Source organism: Ostrinia furnacalis, unplaced genomic scaffold (genome assembly GCF_004193835.3).
Source record: "Ostrinia furnacalis isolate ACB-3 unplaced genomic scaffold, ASM419383v2 OfSCF6659, whole genome shotgun sequence".
NCBI classification, from domain to species: domain Eukaryota; kingdom Metazoa; phylum Arthropoda; class Insecta; order Lepidoptera; family Crambidae; genus Ostrinia; species Ostrinia furnacalis.
Genome location: NW_021136898.1, coordinates 620 through 13274, shown reverse-complemented (window position 1 = coordinate 13274; position 12655 = coordinate 620). Strand labels below are relative to the sequence as shown.

The following is a 12655-nucleotide window of genomic DNA, read 5'->3' as shown; positions in this document are numbered from 1 at the left end:
ACTGCTGATATTACAGATATTTAGCTCAACTTAAAGTTTACCTCATATCTATATATTACAGAAAACTTATTACTTTCTCCTACCATTTAGAATTTAAAGTATTCTGAACTCCACTTTTATTTGGTTTTTAAAACTCAAGTATAATCCACCAGAGATATACGGTCGTATTCACAAACGATGCTTGCTTAAGTGACGCAGCAAATTGAACGCACAGCGTTGAATAGAGCTCTGTGATTGGTTCGTGTGTCACCCTGTGCGGCGCACTGTGAGACCTCATAGTAATGTTTGTGAATACGGGCGAAAGTATCAATAGATATTCACCATAAGTCGTCTAAAATACATTACAATACAAAATCTGTTTTTTTAGATAGGCCCATTCCAGGGTTCTTATACACGTCTCAAATATAGCTTGCCCTACCACCACTTCGGGACAACATATGGGCTGGTGTTGAGAGTCACTTTTCTCACCTATTTTTGTTTATTTCATTGTCAGCGTCAAATAGTTCTCAACACAAAAAATTCTCAACACGTCTTTGACCCTCAATGCGCTTTTTCGCGAATGAAAAATCCGCCAGATGGCAATACGTAGACGCGAGGTCCAGATGCTGCATGATTGGTTATTTTTGACATGACATTGACAGATATGTCAAAATCCACCAATCACGCAGCAGTTCAGATCTTTCATTCGCGAAAACCCTCAATAACTTGTTATCAACTTTTTGGCCACTTTGGGTGTCACAAACTATTTGACGCTCACTGTACGAGCTAGACTAATAAAAATCATGCGTTCTTGTCATAATATGAAGTCCGATCTTATATATTTTTAAAAATTACTCCAACAATATGAAACCTGAAATGTATAGATCTTGAGGTAATATATTATATTGTTTTACAATGTAAAGTAACAAAACTAAACACTTTTCCAAATAAAATCAAATATACAAGCATCAACACATAACATACAAAAATTGTATTAAATTCCAATGCCACATGGTTTCGAATCTGTATTCTTTACATTGTGAAATGTATTAAATCCAAATAAATTTAAGAGTGGGTATATTATGGTGAACAATACATTTTGTCTGATATTGAACTACTATTATATCAATACCTATCAGTTTTAATTCGAGTTGCATGGCCTAAAAATGAATAATCAATTTTTTTTTCACACATAATTCAGAAATAAAAGAAAACTAAAATTATTTGTCTTTATTTAAAAGGAATTCACTAACAGACAGAATGTATGTAAAAATAAAAAAAGACAGAAAATTTTGGTTGGTAATCATGTTTTAAAGTTATTTTCACGTTATCAAAAATAACATCCAAAAATATCCATTTTAACTTACATTTCCAAACAAATTCTTTTGTTTATGAATGTCTTGTATGTATGAGAAAATATGTCACAATTTTTTGGTTTAAACAATAGTATAAAGCATATTTTTTTCTTAAACAATGAAATTTTAGACTGGTATATCCAATTGTTTTTGTTTTGTTTATTGGAACTCCAAATTTTATTGTACTGGCAACACTTAGTTTGGTATTGCCATGGTGTATTGGGAAATAATGAAATGAAATTGACTTTTTTAAAATTTTCGAACATATAAATTAAATTAACAGTGAAATACATCGTGGTGATATTTTTATCAAGTGACAAAAATTTGGAGTTTTTTTGTATGTGTAGTGGATAGCATACTATTTATATGATGTTGGATTAAGTAATATAGAAAATTATTAAAAAAACTGCAAAAGTTATGTTTATCTTTTATTTTTCTTCAAATCAAATACTTTATTCAGTACATGGGCCCTTTCCAGGGCGCTTATACACGTCCCAAATAATATAGCTGGCCCTACCACCACTTCGGGACAACACATGATGTGCGTGTGGAGTGACAGAGTGATCTTTTCAAAAAACTCATCCAACCACAACCAAAAGACAATGCCGGAAATTGGCGTCTTTTTTTTTCGCGCGGCCATCGACTAAACCATGTATTGTTTTTTGGTTACAAAATAGTGTAATAAACCAAACTTACTATGACATGTATACCTCTAAACTCAGTCTGAACTGAGTTACGAGCATTACAAGTTTGATGATTTTACATACTAGATTTGCTTTTTGCGCGCAAGTTTTGTAAGAAATTGCAACAAAATAGTGACATTGTACGTGTAAACGAACAATACCATCCAAAGGGCTCCAGCCATCATTGTGGAGCAGAATCAGCGCAATAAAGAAAGACGGCACATATTATACGAGTACATTATTTGAGTAATATGAGTCGTTAAGGGTTTATAGTGCCGTACTGTACTGTGTCCTTGGGAGGTCTTTGGCCAGTGACCAGAAGAAAATTATTCTATAAAAACGTTAAGGCTGAGTTGCACCACCTAACTTTAACAACGATAACCGGTGTGTTTTGTATGGATTTTGACAGATTTCTGACGTTTTTTAAAGTTAAAGTAAGATGGTGCTTGGCAGGGCCAAGGTATTTACTAATCACTTATTAAGAGGTAAGGGTGTTTTAAATAAAAATCAAATGTAAAGCGAACAATATATTATTAATACTACAAGAAACAACTACATACATGATTATTATTCGATTATACAATATAACAATTCTAAAATCTAATACATTTTTTATCGATGGCAATACAGCGACAAGACAAGGAAACTGGCAACATTTTTTTGTACTAAGTTTCAGAATTATTAGTTAATCAAATGGAATGATTTAAACAATAATTAAATAATTTGATTTTAGATTAAACTTAAGTTTTTCGTTTTAAACCTTTTAATTCGAAGCAATAAGGTAAAAAATTGATGAAATCTACACATTGCAGTTATAGTTATAATACTGAATAGTATTTTTTTAACTAGCAACACTAAATTATTTTTTCTACTTTGTCTACACTTGATACGATAAGTATAGCAAGTAACACCTACTTTTAATAGAAATGAAAATCAGTATAAATCATTTAACTTTCCATGAAAATTGTGCGGGTATATTCTAAAAAACAACGAATGTAGAGTTACGTAAAGTAACTGGTATCATTTTTCAGAAACTAGAAATCTTCAGTATGGCGTAAGTTTGAAGTCAAAATAAAATCAAATTGCAATAGCAGCGTTAGATTTCTGTAACACATGCCATTTGACAGGTGTCAAAATAATTTCAATGACAGTTGGTGACAGTCCAGTGACACGTGACGTCACCATTTTGCAATAAACCATTTTATTATGAGTATATTGTGGATTTAGATGGTTGTGAGTGATTTAGTTCACGAGTTTCGTTACGTAGTTGCTTGGGAAGAGGCCGGTCATCCCTCTGAGTTCGCCTGTAACAAATAATAATAATAATAAATTATTAACAATGTACCTAGCATTGTCAAACAACTGCGATTTGAACACAGTATAGGCTATTGTTTAGTCTCCAGTAAATACATAAATAAATTATGTAGGGTACATTATCAAGTAGTTGACGTACTTTCTATGAGCTGTCAAAACGTGATTCTCATATTTTTTGTGTGGCAATACTAGTATACATACAGTGTCACAGTCTTTTATTTTGCCTTAGAAGCGGACATCCCTGTTTTATTAATTNAATAAAATACAGAAGATTAAAAAAAAATTTTTTCGGGCATTATTTTTTTACGGATTTGTGTTCAGTATCAGTAATATAGTAACCTCTGTAAATATGGCAAGAATGCAAAGTAACACCCTGTATTTTGGGGATCTTCAGTAATCCAGTCATACTCTTTTCCCCACTCCGGTTTATTTTATTTGGAGTCTTTTTTTTTAATCGGCGTTAGTGGCGCATTAGAATTTGACGCACTTTCTTTATAACTACCACTTTCCATACCTATTAATATAAGATTTCAACTTTTCAAAAGAAATAACAATATCTAGTTGAAAACGATTCTGCCAATAAATAAAGCAGATCAAAATATCGTTTGACGACCTACGACGTCTACCTACAAGGTGGACCGACGACATCGTAAAGGTAGCAGGGAAGCGCTGGACGCAGGCCGCTACCAATCGATCAACATGGAAAGCATTGGGGGAGGCCTATGTTCAGCAGTGGGCGTCCGATGGCTGAAATGATGAAGTTCGTTACGCAAGCGTTCGGATACACGCTATCGCCTATCGGGTATGTTCACGGACCTCATCAAAGGAAATGGTACGTGCGCAATAGGTTATAAAATATGACTTAGCCATCTTAACAGTTAAAAGTTACTTTAAAGGCGCGTTCTTATTTTTTTTAAATGAAGGATTTGTTTGTTGGATTTGTCGGTGTTGAAAATATAGTATTTTTGCGTACTATATATTTTTTCAACAGTATATAGTACGCAGACCCGAAATATAGTACAATACTATATATTATAGTACGGTTGGCAACCCTACGTAGCATACACAAGGGGTTCCCAAGCGTGGGGTCCGAGCCAAAGCGTTGGGTGCGAGCGCGCGCACCGGTTCTGAAAATTTCAGCCGGGTGGATAAGCACTTTGACGTAGCAGCACTGCTAGTTGACTAGGGTTTAAAGATGTTGAAGACAAATGCAAAAGAAATAAATTATATGAATCCAATGTTACATAGAAAATATAGAAATGTTTTGGGAAATACACGTTATGAGCAAATTAACGGTGAAAATTGCGCAGAAAAAAGCTACACGGATCTTGGATGAAATGATAGGATTGGAACGAGCACTATCCTCGAGTTCAACGCTCCAAACGCCAAGCCTCCGCCGTTTTTCCTCATTTTCTTCTATGCCGCCATTTTGTCCAAGCCTTCCACGTCGAGTCCGTGCATCGCCTCGAATTTCTCCTTTTTGCGGAGCAGTGTTGTTCCTGACAAATTTAGGGTTGCCGTATTCTAATTCTAAAATTGCCGGATTTTTAAGGAAAACTAAGAAAATTGCCGTATTGTATAAAATGTTTATTTGGAAGGTTTTTAAGGTTTAAAAAAATACAAGTGATGTATTACGTACTATGCGTATACTACTTTTAAACTTACTTATTTTATTCTTTACTTTTTAAGGTTTTGAATAATAATTTAGTCCAAGAACCTACCCGAATAAAAGTGAAGAATCTACCAAAATGAGGAAATAACGATTTTAGACATTAAAATATCGGAGATAAGGTTGCATTTTTGGCGTTTCTTTTCGTCGCACTTCTACTTCATCTATGGTTTACAAGTTTTTGCGTTCCATTAGACGAAATATTTATGTTTTGTTTACTAAAACTCATGAAAAACTCATAAAACTCTACTTTACTCAATTGCCGTATATTTTGATACGGTAATCAAAGTGCTGCCGTATACCGTATTTATGGTGCCTAAGATGCCTGAATGCCGTATATTACGGCAATTGCCGTATCAAGAACAACACTGTTGCGGAGTCCTGTCACGGTCGCCAAAAATTGTTCGGGATTCTTATGGATGAAGGAGACACTGTTTCGTGTTTCAAATGGTTTACTACTAAGAATATCTTGTTACAAGGAAATACATTAAAATTGCGTAGTTGCTCTGATGTGAACGATGTAAAAACCAAAGAGATGTGACAGGCGCGCGCGGGGACCCCGCGGGCGCGGGCGGTGGGGCACGCGGCGTAGTGATGTTCTTGTGAACATTAGTATTGCCTGTTATTTAGCATTATTACTGTTTTTATTTTATCAAGATATACCGCTTAGTTTAAAAGTTATTATGTTTTCTTTACAATAAGTAAATGGAAGAAAAAAAATTCTATAAAAAATAAAAAAAAAATCTCAAAAATTTTTTGACCTCTTTTTTGTCGATAAAAATAGGTCTAGTTTAATCTATTTTCATATGTACACTTTAACGTGACTCACACTGTATATTAAAGACTGTAAACCCTTGAAAAAGAGGCTGACAATAGTGACTGAGTTTCTTGCGCTGCTTCTTCTCAGCACTGGCCCATTTATTGTCCCGAAGCAGTGGTAGGGTTAATATTGGGACGAGTGAAAGTGCTTTTTAAAAGCCTATTTGCAAAAATAAATGAATTTTATGAATTTAATTTTATGAATTTTATGAAATAACGTCCACTGTTGGACAAAGTCGTCCTAAAAGCGAGGTTTATTTAGACTAGCAATAAGCGAGTTTATGCCCGTTTTCACCATCAATCCCAAATTTTTAAGTGAGCCCTATTAAAACAAAATGCCTGTTACGTTACCATAGGGGTCACTTAAAAATTAGGGATTCAAATCAAATCATTTATTTGCATGGATTGATGGTGAAAACGGGTATTAGACTAGTCAAAGTGCTTTTTAAAACCTTAAAATAAATGAGTTTTAATAAAACTTCCAGAAGTTGACTTCCGCAAGCTGTCACCACTGTATAAATTTTTGCTAGTCTAAACCTCGCTTTAAAGATTTCCAGTGACCAGTAAGAAGTAAGAGTAGGTAATTTATTTGTCACAAAATCGGATAAGTATTTTGATTTTGCTTCAAAAATGATTATTGAGTAAATAAAAACTGAAAAGATAATTCAAGACCAGTAGCCTAGAAAAGCGTAGTATAGATAGATGTCCAACAATGAACCGTCCCAGCTGTGACGTAAAGAGGGCGCTACTATAAATAATGGATTTGGGTTATTATTACTTTTTTATTTTTGCCGATATAATTTGACTTTTACGTTATAAATGATCTGTCAAACGCGCTTTTCCCATAGATTTTGAATGGCATGCTTTGTGACGTCATAAAACATTTTTCTTAATTTCTTTACCTTATCTATGACCGTCTCCGCTGGAAGCGTGTCCATCTTGGATAGAACTGGCGTGGTTCTACCGGACGTGCGTCCTGAGGATTGGAGAATCTGTAAATAATAATGTTTGTTTAATATCTAAATACATAAAAGGAGAAACTGTGACATATCAACGCACAGCCTAAACGGCTAAACGTAGGCACTTGAAATTTGGAAGGGACGTAGCTTAGGTACCGTAGAGGTGCACTAAGAAAGTAATTCCCTGAATTCCCACGGGAACGGTAATTAGCTAGAAAATCCTCTTGTATGAAAAATCTAAACCGCTTAAGTTGGACGCTTGAAATTTGGCATGCAGGTACCTTAGTAAACTTAAAGCTTAGTTACAACAGGATATTGCAAAATTCCCACGGGAACGGGAGTTAGCGGGAAAAAACATTTGTATGAAATAATCTAAACCGCGTAAGATGGATGAACGGGATCCACGCGTAGGAGATCCGTAAACGAACTAAAGTCGCTGACATAGCCCGACGGATTAGCAAGCTGAAGTGGCAATGGGCAGGGCACATAGTACGCGGAACTGACGGCCGATGGGGCAGCAAGGTTCTGGAATGGAGGAAAACGCAGCGTGGGACGTCCACCCACAAGGAGGACCCACGACCTCATAAAGGTAGCAGGAAAGCGCTGGATGCAGGCCGCTACCAACCGTGCGATGTGGAAGTCATTGGGGGAGGCCTATGTTCAGCAGTGGACATCGATGAGTACTTAAATGACACCCTATGGCATTAGTAGGTGGCGACAACCTGAGAGAGACAATGACATAAGCAATAGTACAGTCGGAGAATGAAAAGGTTCGTCACCTTAGTGTCGGTTTTCGCTTGCACTAGGTACTGTAAGAGTCAAACCTGCCAACATAACCGTGCAAGAAACAGTGCTGCTAACATTTACTTAAATAAATATGACGTTTGCTAACGAATAAGGTTTTGCTTGTTTATTTTTCTATCCCATCAGTGCAATGCAATGATGACATTGATCAATTGACAATAGTTTTTTTTATAGAGCGTTGTAGCAAAAAGTTGGCGTTCGAATTTTAGGTTTTTATTGCTCGACGTCGCGTAGTGAGTGCGCAAACTGCATTTATCTTTACAATTTCAACGCTGCGTCGACTAAACGATCTTAATCCGTAGTTGTATCGTACCCATGAAGCTACAGATAAAAATGGAGGGCAAAGTTGGGAACAAAACTTGAGTCAAATACCTACTTATCTCTATCTCGCTCTCTGTGGGCCGACCTCTCTTTTTAGTGTGAACTGTAGTATTGCTATCTTCTTATTTAAATCTCCTTGTAAATTCTTCGAAATAGCCAATTCACTAACCAAATAAGAAGTTAAATAAATAAATTATTAATATTTGAAACTTAGATTACCTAGTTAAATAAAAAATCACAAAATTGTCGGCCATTTAGGCTTAATGTGTTGGCGAATCAGGGAATTACAATCCCAATTTCTGAGGTATCGGTAATGTGGCAACATCGGCCGAATCCGGCCCATCATGGCGGTTGTTTACTATGCAGTTGATTTCGTTTGAGATTTTTCAAGGGACGTTATCATTGTTTTGTCTGAAGAAATGGTGCAAAATTGTATAGTGCGTGGTTGCGGTAGTTCGTGTTATCCTGGAAGTGATATAAAATTCCACGCGTAAGTGTTTATTTCGTGATTTCTGACAGTGGATCATTGTTAACATATTTCTTTGTATTTTCACAGTAATTACTTCCTAAAACGTTTTACCAGTATTTAAACTTATTATTAAATGTTACATATGTCAAGAAAAAGAAGATTTTACATTGAGTTTCATTGACTTTGAGCAAATTTAAAATTTTTGTTTCTATAAGACATTTTGAAGTAGTATGACCATATTGAGGATATATCTGGGACTTTCTGTGGGACCTTACTTATCTAATTTTGCATAATGTTTTCTACGGCCGTTTACTGTAATCAATCCATATCCAAATCCGTCTGTCAACTGCCAAATTAAAATCTGTTTTCTATCAAATATCCACAGTTTTCGATGCCTTTACACTTTCTTAATGTTGTAATTCATCTTAAAACAAAAACATCGAAAACCTTTTTTCATAATCATATTAAGTGCACTTTATCAAGACACACTGTTTAAACGTAAATCAGTCGTTGTCGTCCTGAGAAAAATAAATAAAAGGTTACCCTACTTAGAAAGAGAGAGCCTGCCCACAGAGAGCGAGATAGTGATACATAGGTTGTGCTTCAAGTAGGTATTCTAAGTCTGGCCTCCATTTTTATCTTTAGCTTCATGATCGTACCTAAGACAGTACGTCATACATAATAATACAGAAATAATGTATAATTTACCTATTTGATTTTTTCTCAGATCAGACTTTTAGCAAAATCAAGTTACGTAATTAATGTATTTTTTACACAAGTAAATCCCGCGACAAGTTTTTAATCTTTAAATTGAGTAAAGTAATAAGTTGATGGGTTTGAAAGAATTTATGTTTTATTTTATTATTTTTAGAGCATCAAAAGCTTGTTTATGAAAAATATTTACTATTTAAATTTTACTTTTGACTTTTTTAGTTTTTATAATGCGGGATGCAAAAATTAAAATGTATTCTGATTTTGTGACGTTTCCATATAAATATACCTAATGAAATGTATGAAAACGAGCGTGCCATTTTTTAAACGTTAATTATAATATCTGTGTCCATCAGAGAGCTCGTAACTAAACATCGTAAGCGCCATTCACATTATTATCAAAAAGTTAATAATAAATATTTAGTTTTTGTAAGTCTAAACAAGTCAGTAAATCAAAGAGGTAAATACTGATATCATTGTGATTTTATAGAATTTATTATTATAAAACACGGTCGTATAATGCTTTTATAAAAAAAAATCAGAGGTAACTTTAAGATTTTTATCCATAGAGTAAAATTTATCTAATCGTGTTTTTAAACAGTTATTCCATTAGGTACACATACGTTCTGTAATACAAACCCATCAAAAACAATACTTGTCAAAAAACCAAGTCTCGCTACTCAGTTGTTCTACGGTAAAAAGTTGTTAGATCCATGTAATACCAAGTCCTGTCCAGGAAATCTTTAAAGTTTTACATAAATATATTGACTTGGCCATCGCATGAAAACACGTGTAAATTAAATTATTTAGTGCGAAACGAAACGAAATTTTGCATGCCTGTGTAGGCAAGTAAAATTTCAGCTCAATGGGAAAACGGGAAGTAAGTAGATTTTACGACTCCAGATGTCAAATATATTAAAAGCTTGTAGATAGCTTTACGAAGAAAAGAAAGATTTACAAAGAAAATAAAAAGTACTGTCCACGATACATTTGTTAGGCCGTGTTGCACCGTCTTACTTTAAAATTGACATCAAAATTTTTGATGTCAAAAATCTGTCTAATATACGGTGCATCTCAGCCTTACGCCCGATTCCCATATTCAATCCTTGTCCAAATCCGGATTACAACTGTCAAGTTGAATTCAGTTTTAGATTATATTTCCAAAATTATCGATGCATTTACACTTTAATATTGTTTAAATAGTCTTATAAACAATATAAAAATGTAAAAACATCAAAAACCGCAGTTATTTTGGCCAAAAACATATTAAAATTTGACAGTTGATAATCCAAATCCGTATAATTTGGATTAGGATTGAATATAGAAATCCAGCATTAGTGTACTTTATTTAAATTTTATACAAATAAGGATGACGAAAATAATCGATAAGTGATCTCACTCGAATATTTCTTATAGTAGGTATACAAGATGTCGAACAAATGGTTACTTACTGAAAAAGTGCTTCACGAGACCTGGCAAACGGCATCAATAATATGTTTAAAAGAACGAACTGAATCTATTCAAAAAATCTATATTTCCAGCTTTCATACATTTAATACAGTTACAAACAAACACGAAATCAATGGTTTCCGAGAATTCTGAGTGCCTTAATGCCGTCCCCTTTATCTGTTTATTAAGTATTTATTAATTAGTATCTCTTGATGATATTGTAGCAAGTAAAACCTAAAATCATGTTTTCCGTAAATAATTTAAGTAAGAATGCAATTTACGAGTTTGTTGTTTGATTACATTATTCAATTAAAAATTTAAATTAAAAAATTTAACACTTCTAATTTGGTAGGTATGGCTGGCGGCATACATTTAATATGAAATTCGGAAACATTGAATTTTCGCATAGATCCAGTTTATTCTTTAACCTATTTATTGTTATTGTTTTAAAGAGCTCGTGGAGCACTCACAGGAACAGTAAACAGTTTTTCGATATCTTGTATAATTAAGAATCAAGTGAAATCACTTATCGTTTCCACCCTGTACCTATACTGCTAAAAATAAACTCATTTTATATATTCATTTGTATAAGTATCTACAATACAAATACCTAACCAACTTAGTTGACGTTTTATAAAACTATTTGTCTAAGTGTCATCGAGTGACCGCTGGTGGATTTGCCATTTACCTCACCTACCCCTTTATTACTAAACGTTTAATATCAGATGAATAGTTACGCACCAATTTCTTTCATTCAGTCGTCAGTAATTGGACTTTCGGAAAAACATGACGAAGCGTTGTGTGACCATACAGAGGCTATTCAACTTTTATTAGTAAGGAAGAGTATATTTTATGTTGGTAGAAGAAACTCAATAGCATAAAGTAATGTTTTGACACCCTGTTAAAGTCGTTTATTACTCATTTATTTTTTCCTGACCAAACAGATACCATAATAATATCTTTTGTCTATTCTACATATATTTTGTAAGTAAAATAGTAAAAAGTTTGAAAAGAAAGAAATTACAAGTCCGATTTACCTAAACAAATAAATTAAAAATACTTGCGGATCAAAAGTACTCAATCATACTACAATTTACGAAAAAATCACGCGTGACGCATATACGTCAGTGGGCAGTCAACTGACATAGACCCGGCGTCTACGAGTGCCAAAGCACGACTGACTTATGCCATTTGATGCACCCGATTTTATAGGATTTTCAAATAAATTTTTCATTTGAAGATTGAAGNAAACACTGTGAGTGTGAGTCTGGATAAAACGTTCGAATAATCTTTAGTACTACGCAAGCTATGTATAGTTCCAAAATACTGAACTGTCCTATGCATGACATTGACAGTGGGACGCCACCGTCAATACCGGATCGCTGGTTCCGATTTTTGCCATGTTGGAAACCGTATAGTTGTACGATGGTGGCGCCCCCCTGTCATTGAGTATGGTGAGACAGTTCAGCGTGGGTCATCTATAAACTGTTTGACATATATGATGTCACTGCTGTCATCATTGCTGGCGCGAGCAATGTGTTCTGTTTTTGGGCATATTGCTGCGACACCGGCCACGCCCCCTTTTCACATCTCCCTTTAGTTTCTGTGATCTGTGATTGCATACCTTGCCACCAAGCGGGGTCCTGGCTTCGATCCGTGACTGCTATGATGTCGTCTTTCTCGAAGCTCAGTTCATCTGCGTTTTGAGCTGTATACGGGTACAGAGCGATCACCTGAAATTAATAGTAAGTAAGTTAGACATCGTTATTACAGCCAAATGACTATAATTTGTATACAGTGTGAGTCACGTTAAAGTGTACATATGAAAATAGATTAAACTAGACCTATTTTTATCGACAAAAAAGAGGTCAAATTTTTTTTTAGATTTTTTTAAAATTTTTTATAGATTTTTTTTCTTCCAATTACTTATTGTAAAGAAAACGTAATAACTTTTAAACTAAGCGGTATATCCTGATAAAATAAAAACAGTAATAATGCCAAATAACAGGCAATACTAAAAAAATACATAAAATATACAAAAAATGCCAACAAATAATAAAAAATGATACTTTTTGAAAAAAATCTGCTTAAAAATTCGTGGTTTTTTGGTTATTTGATAAATT

General features: G+C 34.2%; 1 protein-coding gene across 1 annotated transcript; it reads right to left on the bottom strand.

The window, feature by feature from the left end:
- Nucleotides 1-2758: 2758 nt before the first annotated feature.
- On the bottom strand, nucleotides 2759-12265 carry LOC114362660 (intersectin-2-like; the record flags this gene model as incomplete). Its single annotated transcript, XM_028318131.1, has 2 exons — nucleotides 2759-3321; nucleotides 12157-12265. Coding segments are annotated over 2 exons (171 nt in total), but the record flags the coding sequence as incomplete, so codon positions are not given.
- Nucleotides 12266-12655: the final 390 nt, after the last annotated feature.